Source organism: Triturus cristatus, chromosome 3_2 (assembly GCF_964204655.1).
Source record: "Triturus cristatus chromosome 3_2, aTriCri1.1, whole genome shotgun sequence".
Lineage (NCBI taxonomy): Eukaryota > Metazoa > Chordata > Amphibia > Caudata > Salamandridae > Triturus > Triturus cristatus.
Genome location: NC_140584.1, coordinates 916857673 through 916884645, shown reverse-complemented (window position 1 = coordinate 916884645; position 26973 = coordinate 916857673). Strand labels below are relative to the sequence as shown.

Below are 26973 nucleotides of genomic sequence, written 5' to 3'. Positions count from 1 at the left end.
TATACTATGTTTTTACATCAAGATGTGAATTTTATTGGATTTGATTTGCAGTTGCCCATTTTCACTCTGAAAATGGAGCATCCGGGTTCTTTCTTGTTAGTGGGTTGTAGGCAATTTATCCATCAGATCATAATGGAATAGTTTCAATTTAGAACATTAGCAGGAATATTTACAAGGGCAGAGTGTCATTTTTTCCGACACTCCGGTGGCGCTGTGCCCTGCTCCATATTTACACGGCGGTGCTAAGCCATTTTGCGTGCATTGGGTGTTGCTGTGTGCATTCCCACGTAACACACATTGCTTTTTGATGCTGCCCCAGATTTACAAGGATCTGTAAATCTGAGGTAGCACCAAACACTCGTGCCTTTCAAAAGGAGGTGTTAATGTGGTGCAACGAGGAGAAATACATTTATTTCTCCTCATTTTCTGCTCTTTCTATGTGTACTGCAGATCTTTCTATGTGAGCTGCATTCTGCAGCACACATAGAAGGAGCACAGTGCTTTTTTAGCGCGTGTACAGGGGTGCGCCATATTTTTGTTAATACGACGCAATCATGCGGTTTGAAAATGCCACAGTTTGGCGCAGCAAAATGGCTTGCAGCACTGCACTGCGCTACTTTCATATAAATATGTCCCTTGGTTGCACCGTTTTAACAAGAATATGGTGTATCTCTGGGCTCACCTCTGCGGCGGCGATAAAAAATCTGCCTAGCGCCAATGCAGGCCCTCTTGCACCAGGGTGCAAGGGGGCCTGCGTTGCAGGGATGATTGTGTTTGTACAGGAAGGGACACCTTCCTGCACAAAAACAATCATTAATGGCATTTTGTTCCTTCTATGTGTGCTGCAGAATGTCACAACAGGTATGTTTGTGGACATTTACAACCTACTGCCATTCCCCTTCCGAGACTGGAAAGGAATGTATATTTATTAAAACATAATGCCAGTGTGAATACTGTTTCCAGAGTGGGAAGGGAAATCAATCACCCTCAAACTTGATGTAAGAAATCGGGTTATTAGTTACAAAGTATGGGGGTCCTGCACAATTTCCCTTTACAGGGAAACAAATACACATACCCCTGTGTGCTCTGCCTTCCTCTCCTGATTCTTAGGAGAAGGAGACAGAGCAGTCCAAGGCATACCTAGGGGAGATGGTGGGGCCTAGAATGTCAGTCTGCAGGCATGCATTGAACATCACACAATAAATAATTGTCCATTCAGTGCTTTTACTTATGAAAAGGAAAAGTACTTTATTATGCACACACTACTCAATACTCCACATCAATTTACAAATATATACATGATGTCAGGTGGTAGTACCCGTGGTGACATCCTTTTAACAGATCACACCCATAGGGAGCCCTGAGCCCTGGAACCCACTTCACCATAAATATACTAGATGCAATATAATTGGAAGCAATTATCAAAAGCCATGATTACTGGGTTTGTCAGGGTGTCACCGCAATAATAAAAGAAGTAATATGTTGTGGTAAACCTATGCCACAGCATTAGAATCATTAAGCATGTTACTATCTTACATTGACATTCCTTATGGAATGCACTGATTTACTGTTAACTTTTTCAATGTCAACAGAGTATTTCAGTGGCTTTCTTTAAGACATGTAATCAGTCGCTATTAACTTTGTCCTTGTCCATAAAGTATTGCACTGACCTTCATTAATACGTGTAGTGATTCACTTTTCATTCAGTCATTCTCAAAAAAGCATTTCAATAACCTGTGTGCAGGAGTATTTTTTCAACTTTTACACATCCTGCAAAGCAGCCTTAGGATCCACCAACAGCGTTCTCTACACTCTAGAACCTTTGAGCTAAAGCACCATTCCAAAAGTACTTAAAATGACTTGGGAAGCCTCTCCAGGTATGTTTTTCAAGTGCCTGCCGTACTTAGGGCGACTCCTCAAAGTTGGCCAAAACAGGCTCATAGAAGGCCCACTATTTTTCTAACAATCCCCAGAGCACACTTCTCACTCTAACCCTCAGTAGGCACTACCAGATACATATGCTAATATTTATCAGACAGCTATGAGCCCACAAGTTGCTCCTCTGTGAAGCTGATTGGCCTGCAGCACACTCTTTGTTGCAGCCGCTTGCTTTTCCTATTTTTTGTCATTGTGCGGTCTCTGGTCCGACTTTTATTTGGTGCCCGGTTCACTCTGGGGCTGGAGAGGCAGCCTGCAATCGAGCAGCCCATTTCTCTGGCCCTGCTGGGCCAGTTTTCACCACAAAACTGTGTTTCGTTCCTCGCGAAGTGCTCCATCCTGGACATCGTGTGTTCCTCTGCAGCAGCCAAGGACACCCCAAGGCAGAGCCCCTTCCTGCGTCCTCCTTCCAGCTCCCATATCTTCCTGGGGCCACTTGCAGATCACTTGGGCCAGGGGAAGTCTGGGGCCTCCTCCTTCTGGATGTCACACTCATGTAGGACCAATCCATCAAAGATCCAAGGGAAAAACCCCGGATTGCCTTGCAGGTCCTACAGCAGATGTTGAATGAGCAGTGTCACTGGCTCTAGAAAAACAAATCTTAGTCCCCCGGTACCAACTAAAATCAGAAGTTCCAGTCCAGACTGTTCTCAGAAGTCTCTCTCTTATTCAGCTTGTGTGGGGGGTTTTACCTTAGTTGAGAAGGCTTATGGGGTAGAAAGTTCCAAAAGTTAGGCACCTCTGCCCAATCCTAGGGTGAAACATTATCTCTCATCTCTTCACCAACTCTGCTTCACACCTATTTGTTTTTTTCTGAGATGGCTCTTTCAAGTGATTTGTTGAAAGACCTTCTCTGAGAGCCTAAGCCCAACCCCTTGATACCTCAACTGACTGGCCCCTTCCTTTCAAAAGGGTATCCTCTCTTGTGACTGGCTGCAAAGGTCTGGCTACCCTTGTTTGTTTCTGTGGGGCTGAGTCTTCCCGGGCCAGGTGCACTTTGAAAAGTAATTAGCACATGCAGGTCTCATTCCTACCTTTCATTTCCTATGAACATGCCTAATCGCTCCTATTGTGTGCAGAGGCCTCCGTCAGACTTTCAAAGAAGGTAACGTGACCATATAGGGCGTCTAAGGATCTAAGGAGCAGAGTCGGAAGAAATGATACATCTTAAAATGCCTCAACAATTGCAGACATGTGAAAATTAATGTCCGCTCTGAATCTAGAATCCTGATTTACTATAGGATTGGTAAATCAGGCTAATCTGTAGGCCTAACTATGCTGAAACATGTTGTTTGTTGCACAGTTTGACTATAGTGTACAATATAGTGAAGCACCCAACATTCTTCAGTGAGCAGCAATACATACTCACTTTATTAATGTCCATTCATGTTATATGGCCTGAACAGGTGACCACCAAACCATGAAGGTTTCCCTCTGTTATGAGCTACCTCTGCCCAGATACTGGGCTGTGTTAGATGGTAGTTTCACATGCTCAGCCCACATGTGTACATGTGTGTGCCCACATATTTATGCATAGCCATCCCAGAGCTTCTTAACCTAGCTGGGCTGCGGCGGACCTTATCTTAGAATGTGGACACTGGCGCATTGCACTCTGAATCAATATCCTATGAATAGGCCCCATTCTATTTATTTTCTATTGCCTGGATTATTTCTAGCTTCAAGTTGAAATTACGGAAGTTTCTTTTATTTGGCTCGTGCACTCATGGTCACTAAGATGGAAGTTAACACCAGGGGCCGGATAGTAAAAACAACATACCAAGCTCTGTTGAATAAATAAATCAATTATCAAGCTCAAGGGAGTGAGTACCTGGTACAGTACCTGTTACAGTATTCACTCCTTTGCCCAAGAACCCCCTAATTTCATTGCATAGTTGCACTGGATCATCACCAGAATTTCTACCATTAGCTTTGCTCATATGCAGTCTTCAGTCAAGGAAGGATGTTTAGTCTCCCCCTTGTATTATACGTGCCAAAGGTTATCAGCAACCCTGATTGGAGCGCATTAGCACTCTCTATTTAAAGCCCATCATTGTTACGCTCAAATACCAGTCATTCCTCTTGGAATTCAGGCCCCCTGAGTCTATATCAGTCTTAGACCCAACTCGAACCACACTGGTGGACAGGTTTACTGTGTAGCTGCTGCTGGAGGTATAATTATTGTTTTTGTCGCCCAGATGACTACTCTCCTGCCTACATGGACTGCTGAGAAGGTTTCAGGCAGCATCCTGTCCTTTTTTCCATTCACAGCAGCACTTATTACCCATCTCAAGTGTCTGCACTCACTGAATTGTCAAGCATATAGTTCCATAGGAATGCATTTTGTTTGTGTGCATGTACAGATTGAGGAGTATGTCTAAAGTACTGCAGAGTATTAAAAGAAACGCTACTTGCTTGATTTACAGGACATGATGGAATCTCGAAGGACAGGAGTGGCTGAAAGTTTAAATGTACAGAGACACAACATAAATCCAGATATAAATGTTTGCTTAGCGCCCAGATCGGAGATCAAGAGGGAATTGCTGGATCCTCCTATTGAAAAGACGCATGAAATTGGTACGGTGGATATTACCTGTTCCCATAATGTTTTTTTGATTGAAAACTGACACAATAGCGCTGCTCAGATTTGCTATATTTGCTGTATTCATCAGATAACAAGAAATGCTGCTACTATGAGTAATTTTGTTTGCCACTGTTCTGTTTGTCATTTTAGACATGCAGCGGGTTAAGTCAGAAATGTACAATCAGCCTAGTAGAGATGCAAAATCAATTGGTTGGGAGAGTGGTTTGAAATGTGTTTTTATGAAAACAGTGAGCCTTATGTACTAGGCAAACAAAAAGGGAGATAAAGAGGAGAAAGATATGTACGTCCTCTACAACGTTACACATCTATTCACAACAAGTACAGTGTATCAAGAGAGAGTGCAGAAGAACAATGTGTTACATATTAATATCCCCAGGTGGAAACACCAGATTCAGTTGTTCTGGACGAGGAAGCCTCACCCACGTAATGTGGCACGCTTCATCATAGTCTTCCTCAACCCACCCTCGATAGTACTACCATAATTGACTCAACCTCATGAATATGAGAGAGTTTTTGATACAAAAATTCCAGGTATAATTACAGGGATCCAGATAAAAATACCTTAAGGTAACCCTATAGAAATTCCTTTAATTCTTAACTACACTGAGCCTCATTTATTAGAAGTATCACATTGCTGCGAGAAAGCAGCGATGCAACATAACTCAGTGCGCCCTCCTTGCGTCACCATTGGTGCATCATATTTACTGTATGACGCATCATGTCGCAAGGAATGACAGATAGATCAGTATTATTGACGTATCTGTTGGTGCAAAAGTGGCGCATTGCTGTGATTGTGTCGGAAGCGTGACGCAACTCCAGCAATGTTCCTTTCACATGGGGCAAGCCCCATGTAAAAGGGCCTGTGTTACCCTTACGCCTGCCATGAGGCAGGCGTAAGGTTTGATGCATTCGCATCCTAGAAGTGGCGCAGTGAATCTTATAGATTTCACTGCGCCACTCCTACGACCCTTTCTTGTGGGGAACACCCACCCTGCATACATTATACCTGATGCAGGTATAATCTAGCGCAGGGGTTTACAAAGTGACGCATGTGCCTGGATGCGTCATTTCGTAAATATGGCACAACATGGCGCATTATTTACACCGCCGCTGCATCACTAAACGTGACGCAATGGCAGTGCAAAAGTGACGCAGGCCTTCATAAATATGGCCTCCTAGGTATTGTTGAAAGAACTGAGAAAGATATTTCTGGGCACTATGACCCTCACAGCTATTTTCCTACCAACATGTTTCTGTCCCTAATCTGGCCTTATACATGGTTTCCGGCATTTGTCAGGGATAATAAAAGTAGAGATAGTAAATACCTCCTAACTGAAGTAACACCTGTACATGCAGGCGCCACAAGGGATTCCTACCTTACCTGCAAGGAGATGATTACCCAACTTGGGGGTGGGGGGTTTACACCATGGTCAGGTATCGGGGGGGATGGCTCCTGTTGTTACACATTCATCAAGGAGCAGCATCCCTCTGTTTATCTGCAGTGACCTCCTATTCACCTGCAGGGATCTCCCTGGTTACCCGACGAAATCACTGTAGGTAAACGGACGGACGCCGCTCCTTGATGAATGTGTGACTACAATACCTATATATATATATCAAAGGCCGTTTTGCAGTTGAAACGCGTTGTTGTTGGCAATTAAATTACCTGTATCGAATTTAGAGTGTCGCATCTTTCCTAACCTATGGATTTAACCTTTGATGTTTCGTGGTTGTCTGCCGTCACGGCTGGCACCGGCGCCTAAGGGCAGGTGAACGGCGTTCTTGGCAGCATTTGGTGCATAAATATATATATATATATATATAAATATGGGTGTCTTAAAACACTTAAAATATTGGGTTATTTGCATAATTCAGAAAGGTAAGATTTATTATTCTAAATCCATTCCAACTAAAAATGTGAAGTGGGCCACTTATGTTTATGCCCCAGTTGCAATTTTGCAAGAACAAATAAGTACGCACATAGACAGAACGAATATGTCCCTTACACCGATACATCATTAGAATGCCTCAGGGTCTGTTGTGGTAATATCATGGAACATTGCTGGTAATAATCAAAAAAGATCAAATATGGAATGGTTTTCTTTATTAACATCTAAAGATATAGTGTGCTTACAAGAGACCTGGGAACTTGAACCAATACATCTGAATGGATATCGCGCATTTCAAACTCCTGCTATACCTTCACTGGCTGGTCGTGCTAAGGATGGGTTACTGACCCTACTTTCTAATGCTTTCCCCTTAAAGTGAAGTCCTTTTTAAATTCTTCATCATACTATCACATTATTTTATTATAGTATCACGTAGATCAGTATTGGCTCCTTATTAATTTTTATAATAAAAATTTTGGAAGTAATCAAGCAGCCGTTTTAGCCCCCTTAGAAAGAGATATTGAATATGTGCAAAATAAATGTACTAAACGCTGTAATATAATCTGGCTTGGGGACTTTAATGTTCACCCTTGTGATAAGATAAATTCCCCAGTATGTGGAATGTTGGATGACGATGGAGAGAGTGTACCCCATTTTAGTCACTCTGAGTACGGTAATGCCCTAAACAGATTATTAATGATAAATAATCTTGTGTTTTTAAATGTTTCTGGAAATGTAACTGGTCATTTAGGATATAGTTTTTTAAATCGTTCTTTCTCCTCTACTCTTGATTATGTTTTTGGTTTCTGATCCAACAAGAGGGCTATTTTCTAATTTTGAGATACATTTTTATGCTTTTAGTGACCATGCTGCAATAACTTTCCTTATCCCCTCCCTAGTGAAAAAAGAATCTACTTTCAAACTTCATGTAAACCCAGTAATTGCAAGGGAGAATGGAATTGTTTTAAAGTGGGAGAAAGTAGATACTGGGAGGTTCTTGGTGAACCTAGTTTCCAGTCAACTTGAGGAGATAATGGTTTGTTTAGATTCTACTTCTAACAATAACATGGTATGAGCTTTTGAGCTGATTTTATCAGAAGCAAAAAAAAAACTTAATTTGTGGCCATTGCAAGAAATGTAGTTGGTTTGATGAGGACTGCGATAAATCTCTAAGAGATCTTCACATGACCTTGAAATCCCAACCCCGTAACTTACCTTTGGTCATGTTATTGTGACAGGCATATAAAAAAGCGACGTTACTAAGGTAGAAAGCACGAAAGGAAGAGTGGGGGAAAACTTGCAAAAGGCTGCTTTATTAAAACGTTTGCAAGCCTTTTGGTATGTTATTAACGCACCTTTTTTAAGAGATGAACATTCTATTTCTACAGATACCTATGTTGAGCAGGAGGAATGGGTTACACATTTTGAAAGTGTGTTGGGATCTAATGAGGAGATAATTACTCATCCTTACCCTGCTACCTTAACTGGGATGGGCAACAGGGTTAGTTTTACACTAGAAGAAACTAAGTATGCTTTAAACCAGTGTAAACGTGCAAAGGCACCGGGACCTGACGGTGTCCTAATTTATCTGTTTTTGGATAATTAGGATCTCTGGGCCCCACTTTTAACAAATGTTTTCAATAAAATTGCCCAAACAGGTGCTCCCCCATCATGGAAAACAACAGTAATTGTCCCTTTTTATAAAAAGGGGGATAGGTCAATTCCGAAAAATGATAGACCTATATCTTTGATAGATTCCACTACAAAACTAATGGGACGTTTGCTTTTAAATAGGCTTGAGGAATGGGCCCTGGAAAAAAATATTATAATCCCATGTCAGTTTGGCTTCAGAAAAGGGAAAGGCACTGTTGATCAGTGCCTGAACCTAAGTTTAATAATAGCTAAATATACTGCAGCTAAAAATGGTCATTTGTATCTTGCCTTCATGGATCTGTCAGCAGCCTTTGACTGCGTGGTGCAGTCTAGGCTGTGGCAGATCATGGAGGCAATGGGGATTGACTTACAGATTATTAACATTATCCGTGATCTATACTCAGGTGCCTCAGCCTGTGTTCGTAATGGAAAGAGAGGTGAATGTACTACGCACTTTAAAATTGCCAGAGGGGTGAGACAGGGGTGCATTCTGGCACCCTTCTTATTTGCACTATACACTAATAATGTTGAATCCGCTCTTCTGGGAACGACTCCAGATGTTCCCTATATTAATTCATTACAAGTGCCAATACTACTATATGCAGACGACGCAGTGATTTTAGCCCGTACCAGCAACGCGCTGCGCCGCCGAGTGATGGTATATACGCAATTCATGAACAAGCTGGACATGAAAATGAACTTCTCAAAGTTCTTTGTCCTAGTGGCAGGTACTATGCAGCAGAAACAAGCACAAATTAATGTTGAAGGAGGCAAGCTGGGAGTTGTGGACACTTTTAATTATTTAGGGATTATGTTCGATCGCCAAAACAATTGGCTAAGTATGGTTGTGAATAGGGGGCTGCAGATGGAAAAGAACATTGGGGCATGTTGGACCTGTCAGCCCTAGGGTGGTCTCCCCTTCCATTTTTGATCGCGCCTCATTTTTTCCACCCTCATTTTTATGTTGGACTAGGTCTCCGGGCGCCTTTTCATTGCCAATTAGTGTTAAGGTGCAGGTGCTCCCTTCTCCCAAGATGGCTGCCACAGGCCCCTGCTACTGCAGAGTGGTCTTTCATAGTAGCACCCTAGCTGCCAGGAGCTGGCTGGAACCCCACAACAATGTTGCGACTCCAGCCCGCCTTTTTGTCCCATAGGTAGAGTGGGGAAGCTCCTGGAATGTGCTGGAACCTTCTAGAAGGGAGGTGTGGTTTTTCTTTTGCCGCCTTCGCCAGAGGTCACCTGACCTAGGGCTACTTAAGTGAGGGAGGGAACTTTTTGTGGTGAGTTGGCCATTGGGGTGAAGCAGAGCTGGAAGAATCCACCAGGAGTGTAGGCGGTAGGGCCTAGCCAGGGACTTATGCCTCTGAGAGTGACAGGATCTAGGTGCTGCCTCTTAAGTGAGTGAGGGACCCTGTGAAACCCACTGATCTTGCCCAGCAGTAGGAGGACCCAGAGACTCTCTGCCCAGCCTGACTAGGAAGGATCTAGTCGCCTTCTCCATCCCTACCCCCCTGTAACAGAACCCCTTAAGGGCGCCAGATACATCTGCGCCAACAAGACCTTATCTGACATCTAAGAACCGAAACTTACAAGCCAAAGCACTGAGACTGCGTGTCCAGACTGAACTTTAAACTTACAAGCCAAAGCACTGAGACTGCGTGTCCAGACTGATCCCTGAGCTCTGATGTGAAGCTGATTGGAGAACCACCGGGGATCGACCAGGTATTAGCGCTGTGACCCATGCGCTCCCTGCCCTGGTCTGGGACCCCCGGCAGCGGGCTCCGCTGAACACAGAACCCCATCCTTAACTTTAGCTCCCCCCGTGATGTGCAAGCCAGCGCACTCACCGCCGCGACCCTGAGGCCGGAAGAAGTACCCTGCCGTGTCGTGAGGCCCGTGGAGAAGCCCAGGGCCCCGTCGCTGCCGTCCCAGCTGTGAGGAGAAGTGCGCGAGGCCGAGAACGAGTGCCCCCATCATCGCGGGAACGGACGCCTTCCAGCGCGGAGATCGAGGTAAGCCCGAAGGCTGGGATCGTCCCCCGGTGCGCCCCCTGCTGGTTGGGAGCCACACCGCACCCTGGGCCCGTGTTCCCTCTCCGTGGGTGTTCCCCCTGTCATCGCGACGGAGAGACCCCGCCGAGGGATCCCTTCCTGGTACCCCCCGTGTCTGCCCTGAAGCGCGGTGCCTACGAACTGCACCGGAGCAAGAGACTCGCTCCGCAAGTCCCATGTGCTCCCTGCGGACAGCCCCGTGTTAGACACTGACTGCACCCGAGCACGAGTGGCGCTCTGTGATTCATATGCCATATTGAAGTGTTACGTGCTATTGATTCCGAGTAGCGCCCTGTGATGCATATGCCATATTGAAGTGTTAGGTGCTATTGATTCCGAGTAGCGCCCTGTGATGCATATGCCATATTGAAGTGTTACGTGCTATTGATTCCGAGTAGCGCTCTGTGATTCATATGCCATATTGAAGTGTTACGTGCTATTGATTCCGGGTAGCGCTCTGTTATTCATATGCCATACTGAAGTGTTACGTGCTATTGATTCCGAGTAGCGCTCTGTTATTTATATGCCCTATTGAAGTGTTAGGTGCTATTGAGTACGAGTAGCGCTCTATTATTCATATGCCCTCCTGAAATGTTACGCGCTATTGATTACGAGTAGCGCTCTGTTATTCATGTTTCCTACTGCAGTGCTAGGTGCCAGAAGTTACGAGTAGCGCTCTGCTGCTCCTGTTCTACCTTGAAGTGCTAAATGTCCTTAGTTGCGAGTAGCTCTCCATGCTAGATGCCCCGTTCTGAGGCCGCCACCGGTTAGCGCGCACAACGCGACAGGAAGGTGAAGAGCACGTGTACAGCTACGTGTTTGGTAGTTGTGCCCCATGCAGTACTGTTATCTCATGAAATGCATTTATGATATGAACAGCCTTTATAGCTCCTGACTGATATGTACATCGCTAGCTATTGTATTATCAGCATATGAAATGTACTGCTACCTCATGAACTGCATCTAACGTGATCTACTTGGATAAACTTGAGTATTTACATAACTCCTACAGTGTGGCGTCACTTATTGTGTGTGTTCCTCGTCGCATGTGAGGTGCGTGTTGTATGGTTGCTTTACACACAGACCTTTGGTGGCCCGACCGCTCGTGTCACGTTACCGCCCCATAGGGCCTGGAGACCCCAGGTCTTACAGGGCACTATTTAAATTTATTAAAACAAAACTGCCTCAAAACCCATTGAAGCAATAAAGACAGTTTATGAGGCAAAAACGGTATCTAATGCCACTTATGGAGAGGCTGTTTGGGGCATTAGAGACTGCTCTCAACTACAATGTACAGAAGACAATTTTTTTTTTAAGTTAGTCTTATTACCAAAGTCATGCTCCAACTTTAACTGTCACACGGAACTAAGTGACCCCTACATAACTGACAAAATTTGTGTGGCACCAATTTTAATGTGGCACTCGGTATGGCGGAAGGGGACGCTCTCTCTCACAAGGGATAGTATAAATGACGTTTTGAAATTAGATGGTGCGGGAAATGTCAGTTGGCTACGCTATGTTGAATCTACTCTTAAAGCATCATTGTTAAACCATCTTTTTGTTGACCCTATATCGTGCCAGTCTATTTCTATAAAATATCCAAAACCCCCCAATTTGTCTAGACCGCAGGCAAGACGGAATGTTACAAAAAGTAAGTTATCGACCGTTAGAGCATTCCTGCGGCCCGAGCATTATGCAAATGGATATGGATTTAACTTATTTATCGTTTGTCACTAATTTACAACAAAGGTTTATATTGGTGAGACTTCGGTTAAACTACATCACTTTGATGTTGGGCCTTCCACGAAATACCTATGCAGCTTCGGATCTCCCATTTTGTGCATGTGATGATCGATCTATTCAGAATGATTTGCACTTCCTGTTTTTTTGTAAATATTAATGTGATGAAAGAAAAAGGTTTATTGCCCCCCTGTTGCGTAAAATGAATTTTAAACAGTGTCGTGTGGCCCTCTACTTTTTGCAGTCATAATCCGACCCCTTTACATGTTTTTCAGTAGCGTCTTTTCTTTTATGAGCTATTAAAAAGATTTGTTTTATCTGATGAACTTTATCTCTAATTTAAGAAATGATTTATCGGATTGTTCCAATAATTGTGCGTGTGTATGAATTATATTTTTTCTATATTTCTATTGAGATTACTCTATTTTAACATGTATTTGTTGCTGGAAATTTGTAATTTTTGCATTTTAAGCTTATTGCAATACTGAAATGTTTCATTTGTAGTATACTTTTTATGCCTTCATTGTGATGGCGAAATAAAGTTATTCTGACTGACTGACTGGCTGGCCTAAAAGCAACGGGAAAATTAATTTTTTTAACTCCAGTCCAACATTGGGAGAAGTGCATACATTGAGAGTATAAAATTACTTTCAAATTCCGATCCAAATAACATTTTGGAAGGTAAATCAATAAAAGATGCAAAATTTACTATTATAACTCTATCCAACATTAATTGTAGAAAATGCGTAAAGGAAAAATGGGTGAGAATTAGTATTCTAATCCAGTTCCACAAACAGTGGGGATAGCGCAACAATCTAAGGGGGAGATTTACTACTATAATTCCAGCCCAATAATAATTGGAGAAAGTGCATAAACACTGGAGTAACGAAACTTTGAGGGGACGTTGTCAGTACCACCCTGGGAGGTTGGACCTGCATTAACCTTACTAAAGATACACATGAGGGTCTATAAATAGATATCAAACCCTTACCCACTGACAGATAAAAACGTTGGGCACCCTTGAAACGCTTGATGTTCGCGTGTAATATGCAAACAGGACTTTTGTTGTTGATAATATTGAGTAGAGGGCACTCTTTGTCGGCCTGTTTTCCCTTCACAGATCCTCTTTAGTAAAAGACCGAACAGCTTCTTGCCAAGGCCCAGATAGATTTTATGTCCATGATCTTTTCAGGCGTCCTAACACATTTATTCAATGTAACAAAACTGGGATTATTTCAAGCACCTGAATGTGGATCACATAAACTTTAGCACAACCGCTCCATGTTCCAAGACGTACACTGTCTCATAAACTGCCTCACAGACATTAAAGATTTGATATCTTTACATTATCTCTGGGCCACTGCCAGTAATGGCTCTCTGAATTAAGATGTGAGTGGCTGTAAAATAGAGCCACACATGCCAAATCCCCGGTATTCACCGTAAACTGTTCTCTCCCTTCTAGACCACATAAAGCATATAAATCAACTCAAACCCAACTCCCCACTTCATAAAAAAGTGAACACATCCTCCCCTCACTTATTTCAGATTAGTGGCCCATGTCCTAGGCCTTTTAGGTGTTCATGTAGCAACACATTGTTTTCTTGTTTAGTGGCATCCATATGCCTTCAAAACTGTGATCCACATATCTCAGTTGCTAAGCATTTTTAACGTATCGCCTTCATTGTGATAAAGGTACATTTGTGGCCACAGTAACCTAGAATCTTTATCACATTACCTCCTTGCTAGTCTTGCTCCTCACCTCTTGTCTTCTGCTTGCCAGACGTCCCCGATGCAAACAAAAAAACTTTTCACCCTTCCTAATATGGCCAACACTAATAATTCCTGTGGCAGGCTTCTTAGAAGGGCAAAATAGTATCACGTCCTGTTTTGTTTTTCTGCACAAAGACATCCTCATGTAACAAGTAAGTCTGCGATTGGAGGAGCGCTGGGGAAAATATATTTTCTTTATGCACATGCATACATTATTTCTTTTGAAAATGCACGCCTCTGACTCTGGCAGAGTAAAATGATTTTATATATATATATATATATATATATATATATATATATATATATATATATATATATATATATATATATATATATATAAATATATATATAAATATATATATATATTCACTGAAAAAAACAAAGCTCTCGCAATACATAATGTTGTCATCAATGTTGTCATTTCAGATGTTGCAGTGATGTTATTAATGATGTCATAGAACATTTCATGAGTGATTTAGTATGTGAGGTATTTAGAAGGGCATAGCAAGAACATGAGTTCTAATAGGTTTAGGGCACGAGTTATGGTTACTTGAAACAGATATAACTGGTGAGTTAGTGGTATTGTTGGTTTGAAATGGTATGTTTAGCTGACATTTTAACCTAACTATAAGATCATGTTAACCTTTGTTTTTTTCTGTGAATTTCTATGTTTTTGTAATCTAAGGGAGGATGCCTATCTCGTGTGTGCGGTTAGGAGCAGAGCGTGGCCTGCAGCTAGGCCCTGCGCACAACTCCCCCTGGCTCCCAATGTTCTGCTGCACACAGTTGTTGACCATGTGTAGCGTGGGGTTGGCGCAGTGCCTGGGCACAGACCAGGGCATGTGGCCAACCCCCTGCAGGTGCCCTAACCCCCACAGTGCACAGCCCTCAGCCAGGCCTGTGCCCAACCATCCGCTGGTTCCCCCCACCCCCCACTGCGCATGGCCTTCCACTCTGTGCTTGGCCACAGCCCTGCATCCAATACCTGTGGGTGTGCACTGCTCACTATCTGATTTCACAATACAACGTGATGTTCTGGTGGCGTTACATCCTTGTAAATATGCCCCAAAGTTCCTATGCAGTAAATGATTGTACAACAATTGCCCAGAATCTAAAGCATACAGGCACTCATAAAAGTTACCCAAATACAGACAATCAGTTCTTCTCTCCAACATCGATCAAGGCAATCTTCTGGCCTCATTTAACTCCATGCTGGTTGCCACGATAAACTCCCTGATCTTTCAGTCAGACAAACTGAAGCTCCATTTAGACTTGAATAACACCCTGGCAACATTAATAACAAGTTGGAGGGTAAATTAGGCGAGCAACCCGCCACCATTACAGGGAAGGAAACAAGAACATGCTTGTGCCACCCAATAGTAGAAAAATGTAGCAACCTGTCGGAGGTACTATCCTCCATGATAATGGACTGGAATCAGCCCTTTTAATGGCCAGTTAAGTTAAGCTCCCAAGCTTCATATTGAATCTCAACTATCCCACTACTTATGCCAGACACAACCTCACATACTTTACCATCTGCTCCAGGCAGATCAGTTACCTTGGAGACACTCAACAACTGTGATTGACTACAGTTCGTGTTTTCACCGCAACCGCGACCTGGCGTTCGAGGATGAAGAAGATGCCTTGCGGTCCCCGCTCCCGCTATCGGCATTGTTCCAGCTTCGCTCCAGCTTCGGCCCCCCGCTTTCATTAGCGGTCGGTGGGGGGGGGGGGGGGGGGGGGGTAGGCTGTGGTGGATTGCGGTGGGCAGCGGTGTGCTGTGGGGTGACTCCCGTGTGGCCCCGGGGGTGCGGTAGCAGTCAGACTACCCTTATTCTTCGACCTTGCCCCTCCACCTTCACCTTCTGATCCCAGTTGCAGTTGCAGGCGGAGCGGAGCTATGGAGCTGTGAGCAGGGCGGTGATGGAGGCGAGGTGGACAAGCCACGGACGAGCTGCTCTTACCGGGAGTTAAGTTGAGACCCAGCCGAGAATTCGAGGCGAGAGACACACAGAGAAGTGGCGGATTCGAGACGTCCAGGGCATAACGGCGAAGCAGTAAGTGGGAGCCAGCTCGGGAGCTTGGGTGAGTGTGAGTCGGGCTGAATTGCACTGCCCCACCTTTCGACCCCGGCTCCACTCTATTTCTCCTGTGCCCAAAAACAGAACAAACTTTTAAACTTTCATGCCCCAAATAAACTCTAATTTCGAACCTCAACCCGCACAGAGCCGCCGCCGTTCTTCCTTCACTACTCACCTATTCACCTCAGTTGTCTCCCTGCCGGAAAAAAATAGCAGTTGGACAAAATACGACCATCCACAGGGAGGCAGGGAGACAGAGGGAACTGAGGGGACCGAGCTTGTTGCTGACGGTCCGTGGCAAGCACGGCTGCCCTTTAGCAGGTGGCCGCAGTGGGTGTGTGCCCTTGGCGTCTTGCAGAGGCGGTCTATCTAGTACAGGTGCAGCCTGCAGTTCAGCCCTGAGTGCCCCGCTTGCCCACCCCAGCTCACCCCAGCCCCTCTCCGTTGGTGACACAACTTCCACCAACCTCCATCAACCACCTGCAAAACCTCCTGCAAATAAATAAATAAATAAAAAATTCTGGTCCTACTTACACACTAACCCAGCTATAGCCACAACGAAACACAACACCGGTCCCACAATCTTCCAACCTGCCATGGCCAAACTACACGGACAAATCACCCCCCACATTTTGCAGTTTGTACAGTTTGCCTAGCCGGCAGCCAACGGCCATCAGTACTAGTCCTGAGACAAATATACAGAAAGGATAAGGACGAGGAAAAAGCAGACACGGCGCAGCAGGAGTCGCCTACGCCAGACTGTCTTTTAAGGAGTTCACAGTTATACTGATTGCTCAGGGTTCTACCAACCAGGCCATTCAAGCGTCGTCAGGCATTTGCAGGCTTACAACAAAAAAACAAATCAATAACTAACCGGCGAAAAACTGCAAAACAAGCAATCAAACAATAACTACAGCAAAAGCTAAAAGATTAATAGCTCATATCAATCTAAACAACTAACCTACTAAGCAACCTCACCTATTTTATTATTTCATCAATTAATCAACCAACTTGGCCAACCGTTTAACCAATTACCAGGAACTACCAGGAAGACTCGTAGCCCCTTACCAATAAAAAATCCTCAGGATGAGATCAGGGCAAGTAAGGAAAGTTCCAACAAGGTCCATCAAAAAAGGTGCAAAGAAGAAGGATCTGGTACAATCCCCAACGACATCTACGCCGCTTCAAATACTTGCAAATTCAAGAACAGTTTCTGACCCAGGGCCTGTACACACCCAACTGACTGCTGAAGAGCTAAATTCTGGCTCTACAGAACCATCAAAACCTACAACAATCAAGGCGTCATTAAGGGACTACTTCAGGACTTCAGTACCGGCGATAGCACAGAAGAAAGTAATCAGCCCTTTGGACAAGCCGCAGGTACTGCCCGCTGCAGCCACACAGTTATTGCCACACAAAATGATTGTTCTGCCCCTCATCCGTGGGGCTGCTGGAGGGCCTGGCAACTTGACACAAACAAGTTCTTCACTAATAACAGAATCCCTTTGCAAAGAAGCCTTAGAAGCCCTAGACGATAGCCAATCACATCAGGCTTTTTTTCGACCGCTAGTTCAACATACAGTTCAAAGGGAACAAGCCTCTCCCTATGTAATCACCCCCAAAGATGTTCACCTGACAACTTCTCAACCCATTTCAAACCCAAGTCCGTTTTCTCCATCCGCATTTAATTCTTCAAATGTATTTAAACCTGACTATCAAATAAAGAGCCCCAAAGTTTTGCTACCACAGGTCATGACCTACTCGCAAGCTTTCTTTAGCAACTCAGATCAGCCAGAGTCAGAAAGTTTTTTTGCAAAGGTCGATCAAGGGGACCAAGGTTATCCAATGGTTAACCTAGAAGGGCCGAATGATAACAAACTCCACACCTCTATAGATTTATCGTTCTTTAGCACTAAACCCAATAAGTCTGTAGTACAGGACAGATCTCCATCGACTAACTATAACCACCTATGGTCCCAATTATTGCAAACTTTCCAAACAATGGCAGCAGCACTAACATACCATTCGGACAAGATGGACCTGCAGGTACACCTATTAAATACACTCGCGGTGAATACTGCTGGGATCAACCACAAACCGGAGGCGTTTAATGCTGTCATCACAAAAGCCCAAACCCAACTGGTCCAATCAGTGTGCTGCTGCTCTCCCATAATCGATTCCTTATCATCCCTGCCTCAATTTCTCTCAGCAGTTCTAACGGAAATAAAGACTTGTGTCGGACACATCAGGCCCCTCACCTCAGGCTCCGAGCCTGGTTCAGGGTTCAACCCACCCGAAAGTTCAAATTCGACCTCTTTCCCCGCACTCCACTGAGCCAGCGGACGGCAAATCAATTCCAATTGAACAATCTAACAGTCATAAAATATATCGGCTGTCGAAACGGGAAAAGAAAAGACAGCGAAAAAGCCGGAACAGACAAACAATAGAAATTAAAACCTCAATTGTGAGTAACCCCCCCATCGAAAAACTCAGAGCTTCCACGAAAAGTACCCTCGACATTACAGACGAAATGAGAACAGTCGAGCCCGCAATTAACACCGTATCAACTGGTCTCACAGACAGAATCTCTACATCAGACCAGTCAACTGCCAGGGCCACCTCAAGACCTGGGGCACTCCCTGCAGCCACCAATTCAAGCAAAACCCGACCTTAATCAATCACCAACAATGCAGCCAGCACTCGAAGTTACTTCCCAGGTGCCAGTTTTAGAAGCTAGTTCCTTCCTCCTACCCATTGCTGAGGACAACAAATTGCGCACACAGTGTATAGTCACAGAATCTGGTCGTAAGAACTCCAAGAATTTATCAAGCTGTCATCAGTTGGTGGTCACAAGCAAAAGTCCTTTTGCCCCACCCCTAGTCACTCATAATAGCGAATCGTCTCTTCCATCGCTCGCCACACTTACATCGAAGCCGCCCAGCGAAGAAAAAACAAAGCCGGTAATGACTAATGAGGTCTGCGAGCACGTAAGTAACAGCCAAAGTACCAAACTGCTGCTCATTCCAGAATACACCTCCAGAGGCTATCATGACATCCTCAATCGAGGGATTATACTTTGACTCTTCAAATCACTTCCAGACCTAAGTCACCTACAATCGAGAGACATAATCGCTATTGAATTTATTCCAACTACTGGATCCAAAACGGGTGAAGCAACGCAAGTAACACTGGAATCCCCGGCAACCCGGGACCTGGTTTTGACAAAAACAGATCAATTTAAATCCTGGGGTATAACAACCACAGCACCAAGCGCTCCCTGCTACCCTTCAATACTGGAAAGCAGTCAGGCCTGTATCTTAGCTCCTCTCCGTCCCCCTTTTCAGTACTGAGGTCCGCGAGAAGCAGATCACCAACAGTAATTCCAGAGTCTACAACTAATCAGCGAAACTTCAATGGTGTAGATTGGTTATGGTTGCCAGGGGCCCTATCCAGAAACCGGACCGATTGAACCACCGTTAATTACTATCTAACAATATGCTCCTGGAACATCAACGGATTTGGGCAGGAAAAACAATCTGCCGCCACTCTGGACTTTTTAAAAGAATATGACATCATCCTTCTTTTACAGGAAACATGGGCAGTAGAAAGCATCCCAATAGTAGGTTACCTGGAGTTTATGACACCCGCTACAAGACAGTCCAAGTTTGGTAGACCGAGCGGCGGGCTTACGATATATGTATCAACAAAATTATCCCAAAGCATCAAACAGATCAAATTTGAGGAGGATTGGCTCTGGTATCATGCTGGGTAGTTTACTTAAGGATACTCAGTTGCTCCTCCTCAACGTCTATATTTCTCCCTACACCATTAAGAAAAAATCTAAAACGGACAGCTTGATTAATATCATTTGTAACTAACTTAGCAAGTACGGCAGCACACCCAGCATCATTTCACGAGATTTTTACACCAACCTCTACTGCAATTTTGCTGAAGACATAGGGCTCGATCCCCCAAGAGTTCCTTCACACTTTGCTCCACAGTTGACTCCCGCAGGAAACAAACCTTCGACATTGGGCGAATACGTGGTAATGCAGTTTAGTATCTTAGGATTTACCGTATTGAATGGGCACCTCCCCACTGATATTCTGCCTGCATGGACCTGGTCATATGGCCGAACCCACTCGTTTTTGGACTTTACTCTAGGGAGTAGAGAAACATTGCCTCAGATCGAGAGTTATCACATCGCACCACAAGGTGAGAGTGATCACCGGGCACAAATAATAACATTATTCACCGCCACCCCATGCTATCAAGAACTTGCCCATACTCACTCAGGCAGCTATACAGAGGACTTGGAGCATATAAAGTGGTCGGACACCACGGCTCCTTTTTTAATTGAAAAAAGTAAAGCCTTATTACAACAATCCCTGGAGTCACATACCCACGTGGTCAGTGGCTGGACTTCCCTTATAAACCAACTACTCAAAGAAATGCCACTCAGGAGGAGCCCAAGAAAACAAATCTTTCAATTCCGCATTTCAAAAGCCATAAGGAAATTAAAAACTGACAGAAACCGAGCGCTTCGATTGTCAAGGAAGAACCCCAGTAATAAAGACAACTTTAACAACTATAAGTACGCCCAAGCAGCATTTAGGATCTGAACATGAAGGGAAAAACAAGCGGCCTCGGATCAATTCTGTCTGAAGTTTATTTATGAAAGTAAAAACCCTAACTCGAAGCAATTTCGGTCCATCGTAAATAGGAGCACACAAAGTACAAGTGGTTACGGTAGTGCAAATATCAGCGGAGCCGTATGGAGTGAGGTTTTATCACTTCACTTTGGGGACTTCAACTCAAAAGATGCTTACACCAAATCCCTCAGTCTGGTTAACTTTATGATCTCACCTCCGGGACAGGAGAGCCTGAGACTGCTCATCCTGCACAAAAACTGACAGAAGAATCAACACATAAGGAATCAGCAAAAAAGAACGACATAATGTTAAAGACCATGGTGACACCAGACGACCTAAAAAATAAGATCTTGCGCTTCATAACAAAAGCCAGAGCTGAAGGAGCCCCAGGCCCAAATGGTCTCCCCCAGGCCATGTTTAAATCTGATGTCAACCTATGGTCAGAATACCTGACCCTCCTGTTTCTCTACTGTAGACTAAATAACACCATTCCAGAGTCCTGGAGAGGTGCAATAATTCAACCAATCAACAAAAGTGGGAAGAGAAACAAGCCTAAAAATTATCGAATGATTGCTCTTCTCGACGTGGAGTCTAAGTATTATGCAAGAATTCTATTGGAAGAGCTACAGGCCCGTGCTGAAACGACCACGCGCCTTCTTTTTAACCAGACGGGCTTCATGGCTAACTCTGGTACCACAACCAACTTGTTATCATTAACCGTCCTGATGGAGAAAGCGACAGTCCAACAAACCCAGCTGCACTGTTGCTTTGTAGACTTTAAAGCGGCCTTCGACCGCGTGCCCAGGGGTCTGTTATGGCAGAATTTAAAATTGTGGGGTATACCCCTGCCTCTTCTACATGCTATAGTACAACTCCACACGGAAACATGGATTAGAATAAAGCTATGTGAAGGCTCCCATGTCTCTGGGAAGATACAAACTGAAACTAGTGTCAAACAGGGATGCGTGCTGGCCCCACTTCTTTTTTTGGAATTTAAGGTTTTATTGCGTGGCTGCGAAAACAAGTGTACACAGCTTAACTGCCTACATCAGACTGCAGGCAGAGCGCAAAGCAAGGAGAATGACACAGCGGAAAGGTCTACACCCCGGAGGTCGACCCCGCGTTTAGTTCATGCTAATGTAAGAGACAGAGGCCTCCAGCAAAGAAACCACTTTTAAAACACATAAACAACAAAAAACCACCTCCCCTCCCCCCAGCCCACCCCCCTCCGCATCAGTTCAAGCACTACCACCAATGACACACTACAGCCCCCAAGAAATGGACCATCATCTAGCTATTCCAGCACTGGCTATTCCAGGTGGCTCTAAAGGTATGAGCTGTAGGATCTGCAGATATTTCGGGCATGTAACCTCCCTCATGTCTCTAGTGAGAATTTGCAAAAACGGCGCCCACAGTTTAGCAAATTCCCTGCCTTTCCCATCGCTACCGAGCAACAAACGCTCCATAGCCAGCTGCTGCCAAAGTCGAAGGATCCAATCTCGGGGATCCGGGGCTACCAGTGACCCCCAATGCACTAAAAGTACCTGACAGGCCGCCAACAAGGCCATGGCCATCTGTTTACCCCGCAGTGATTTCAATGGGAAAAATGTAGGATGGGGAAGACCCAACAGTGTGTATTCAGGAGCACGTGGCAAGGTAATCCTAAAGCCGCGTCTACATCATCTAGGATGTCCGTCCAATAACGCACCAGCTTCGGGCAGTGCCATTGAAAATGCACCAGGGTGCCAGGCAGACCACACCCCCTCCAGCAGCGGTCCGATCTGGATCCATCCCAGGTCTTAACGCGCACAGGGGTATGATACCAATAAGCAACCACTTTGTATGCAGATTCCGCCCCTGCAACGTTAGAAGCAGTGTGATGCGCCCGATAAAAGATGTGTTCCCACTCCTTGTGCGCTAAGGGCCTCCCCAGTTCCGCCTCCCACCTAACTTGCGCCCTCGTGCGTCGTGTCGGTGAGCGCGAGGTGATCATGGAATAAAGTTCAGATATGTGCTTGCCGTCCCCTTTTTTACACACCAGCCACTTCTCAAAGGCCGTGAGGGGTCGAGACATAAGCGCCAAGTTCTCCGCGCGCGTAACCCAATGAACAACCTGCGAGTAATGGAAGGCATCGGAAGCTGGAAGATCAAAATATTCGCGTAGTTGGGGAAAGGGAATCACGCCCTCAAGGTCAAAAAGAGAGCCTACGCGTTTACAACCCACCTCCCGTCAGCGCTGAAAAATCGGAGACGCACATCAGGGTTATCGACGGTGGGGGACATCGGGGAAGGAAACGTGGTCCAACCCCTCGGCCCCGCAAGTGGAGGTAATTGGCGAGGAATACAGCCCCCACGCTCTATGTCGGCGCAGAAGCCACAGCTCCCGCCAAATATTTCGCCCGGCCACTGCTTGATCCATAAAATACCAGTGCTTACTGGAAAGAGGTCGGTTCCATTTTACAATGTAGCGGAGGCACGCCACCTGGTAATAAGCGCTCACTAAAGGGAAGCCCAACCCTCCCTGCGCCCTAGGTGAAGATACAAGTGCCAGCGCAAGTCGGGGCTTCTCCCACTTCTTTTTAATTTGTTTATATCCGACCTATCTCCAGTACTCGAGAGTGTAAATTGCCATCCTCCTCAATTAGATGGAACCCGCATCAGCAATTTGCTGTACCCCGATGACTTGGTGTTGTTACACCACACAAAAGTGGGTCTCCACAGGTTATTGGACGAACTGCTTCCCTACACAACAAGAAATTGCTTAGAACTGAACTTGTCAAAAACCAAAACAATATCTTTTGGGAAGTAAAAGAGGTCAACAGAAAGATGGTATTTCAATGATACAAAGCTAGAACCAACCTCCAGTTATAAATATTTGGTCATCTTTCTCGACACCAGATGTACATTCATCAAGCATAAAGAAGCGTTAAAAACCAAAGCCCTGTAGTTAGAAGCTGCTGCCGCAAAACTGTCAAAACAGCTACTTGGCCCGAGCCTAACTCCCATGCTGAAAGTGATGAAGGCTAAGGTAATCAATTCTTTGACGTATGGGCACGAGATCACCAAAGGCACAACCAGCACACTAATAAACAAACTGACAACTAAAATCTTTAAACAAGCTTTCCGGTTGTCAAGATCTGCCTCGCCAGCCTAAGTTAGACTTGAACTGGGACTATAAGATCACCATGGAGTAGAGGCGGGCATGTTTATAAAACTGTGTCATAGACTGCGCCGTGCTCAGGAGGGTTCCCTGGAGGCCCGACTATAGCAGGAAATACAGAAAAACCAGACCAGCCAAATGTGTCGGCAACTCCTGGATCGCAGTTTACAACTATTAGGAGTAAAAGATCTCGGGGAAACAAATCCCACCTACCCGGTGTTAAAGATCGCCATTAAAAAGACTGTTAGACTGTGGTCCTTTCACTCAGACAGGGCAATACTGTCATAAAGGAAACACGCCCGGGCTGTAATCTCCAATGTTAAACTAGGTGTTCTGCTGCCTTACCTATCGAGCATATTTGCACTTTATTGGAAATAAAAGTTTTTAGCCCTGAGGATGGGTTACTAGCCCTTTTTAAAGAACCCCTTCCGAATGGCGCCATCCAGGTAGCAATATTGAATGCAGGTTGTGTGTCTATCACTCTGAAGTAATGGAACACATTGTCTGTGTATGCCCTGCATTGTTCATGGCTAGATGGTCATTATTGCGGGATCAATAGATCAGGTTGGGAGTTCGATCCTGCCGCCAGGCAATAATGGCTGCTCTCCATCCTGACAACACTAAGTTGAACATTGGGCTCACGAAATTTGTTCACAAAGCGTCAAAACTACTGGAAGCCACAACTGCAACCAAACCCTCCTCATTTTAGCATGGCGGTCGAGTTAAAAGGCTTAACAATCAAATTAAAGACTATAATATCAGAAAACCAAAGTGAGGCCTGTATGCAGAACAGTATTAGCTCATAATGATCTCTCTAATTTTTGGTAATTTATATCCCACTGTTTCTAATACTTATCATTGTCATTTTCATTGTATGAATTAGTCGTATTTAAATTGTAATGTTTTTTTTTTAACCAATCAATAAAGTTATTATTATGAGACACTCGATCAACCTAATCTGCTCAGCCATGATGGCCCACTCCCACTTACACCTGCCACTAATGCTCCTGAAACCAGCGAAGGACTACCCATGTCAAACCCAATTGACCACAGTAACCTTGCACTGGATAGTAATCATAGCCAGATTTCATGTGATACCCAAGGCAGAGCAATTCAGTCGGACATTCCATGGACTAGACCTTTTTCAAAAAAATCAAGGAAAAGATTAAAAAAGGCCCAAAACAAAGCCACCAGATAACGCCAACTAGTTTCACAAAACCTAGAGCCTCAAAAGCAGACAAATCCATCAAGTGACAACCAGGCTAGACTGTACCCTATCTTCCAAGGAAATTCAGTTACAAAGAAGTTAGAAGGCGAGCGGGATACACACCAACATCACACACCCAGCACACAGCTCCACTCGGCATCAGACTGCCATGAAAACCTACCGTACAAGCCAGATACATCAGATTCCTCCTCTATTCCCCAAGCCCAGTTAAGGTCCTCACAAATCAATAAACCCCCAAACTACCTCCACTCAGCACTTGGGAAGAAAGACCTATGGAAAACCACACCAGCAGTCTAGTCAGCAACAACAGTACTCAAATCAAGCCTAGAGGTGGCCAAAAACTTGCTAAATTGATTCTCATTCTGCATTAGAGCTCCGAGGGTCAACATGACATTCCAAATAGATCTAACCTGCCGAGGTTGTTCAAAATCATTCCGAACCTAGTAACCATAAGGTCAGGAGACATCTTGGAAGTCGAATTAAAAACGCTGACAAATGGCCCAGACTGGAGCAAATCTACAGCACTAACACTCATGTCCCCTTCATTGGTAGTTGATGTTCTGATTAGCAAGATGAGTATTGAAGAATGGGGGTTAGTGATCATGAAATCACTGGCCCCCAAATACCTGCGACCGCTGAAGCAATTAGGAGAGCAACCAAGGCCGCAAGCTCATTTACTCAGTATCATCAGTGGGGCAGGAAATTCTCAACTCAACCTGTTGTACAGTAAACTGAGAATATCACCCTCCTCTTCCAACTAAACAGGCCTAACAAGGAACATAGCTTTAGATGAGCCAAACAAAAGAAAAGAAGAAAATGATTGCAGTTGGTTATCAACTACAATTCTGACCAACACAAGAAACGACTCCAAGGCCTGACAGTCACTTGCCTCATGCAAAACATAAAAGAAATCCAAACATAAACCTTGTATCAGGGAACGTGGCAGGCTTAACACAGCCACAAAAATCTCCTACAGTAATGTCATTTATTCAAACTGCCCATCTCCTTTGCTTCCAGAAAAGTTGGGCAACTAGCCCCACCACAAATCCCGCATTCTAGGATCTCCCAAAGCAGTTACAAGAACCAACATATTTGGGAGGCTTTCAGGTGGCCTCTCAATCTATATATGACTAGGCCTTGATCTGAAAGTAAAATAGGTGTACAAGGCGGGAAGTAGATTAATTAAAATTAATTAATTTAATTAATGAAAATTATTATTAATTATTTACATTGCTAAAATATGTACATTATGTAATTATGATTTTGTTTAATTATATATCAGGTGGGGGTTGTGTTTTTAGCGTTACAGGGTTGGAAGTTATTTAAGAAATAATTTATTGATAATTTCTTATTACTTTAATATTATTTATTTCGTAATTATGGTAATTGTGAACTTAGCATATTTGTCAAGTTATATTTTAGGTGTGTGTTTCGTTTGTAGAGGAATTAGGGGAAATTATTTAAGTATTCATAAATAAATAAAATATTATTATTCATTCAAAGAATAATTAACATTTAATATGTTAATTGTGTTATACTTTGTTAATTTCTATTACATTTTAATTGTTGGCTGTTATGTTTGTGCGAATATAGTGTGGTATTTTAATTATATTATTAATGTTGTTTGTAATTGATAATAATTATTGAAAATTTTAATATTTCTGTTATTTTTTGTTATATTTGTTAAAATAAGACATTTAATTCTTATATTTAGAATTTTTAATTTTGGGGTATTTAAAAGAGTTGTTAAAATATGCTATTTGTATGAAGTGAAGTACTCTCTCTGTACCGTAGCAGTGAATGGAGTGGGAATAGTAAATTTGACCCTTTCTGAGTCCAACGCTTTCCCTACTGTTGCACCTACTAAAGTGGGAATAGTAAATATAACCCCTCCTTAGTCCAACGCTTTCCTTACTGTTGTACATACTGGAGTGGGATTAATACTTTTTACCCCTCCTGATTCCAAAGCTTTCTCTACTGTTACACCCACTGGAGCGGGAGTAGTAAATGTAACCCCTCCTGAGTCAACGCTTCCCCTACTGTTGGACCTACTCTGGAGTGGGAATAGTTAATTCGACCCCTTCTGAGTCCAATGCTTTCCATTCTGTCGCACACATTGGAGTGTAAACTTTAAACTTTACCCTTCCTTAGTCCATCACTTTCCATACTCTTGCACCGACTGAAGTGGGAATAGTTCATTTGACTCCTC

The 26973-nt window shown here is 44.1% G+C and overlaps 1 protein-coding gene across 1 annotated transcript in view; it reads left to right on the top strand.

Moving 5' to 3' along the window:
• Positions 1-26973, top strand: part of TEX14 (testis expressed 14, intercellular bridge forming factor) — a 1549829-nt gene that overhangs the window by 593714 nt on the left and 929142 nt on the right. Inside the window, exon 12 of the mRNA XM_085647123.1 lies at positions 4362-4512. Coding sequence (XP_085503249.1) covers positions 4362-4512 — 151 coding nt within the window. The remainder of the gene's footprint in view (positions 1-4361; positions 4513-26973) is intronic.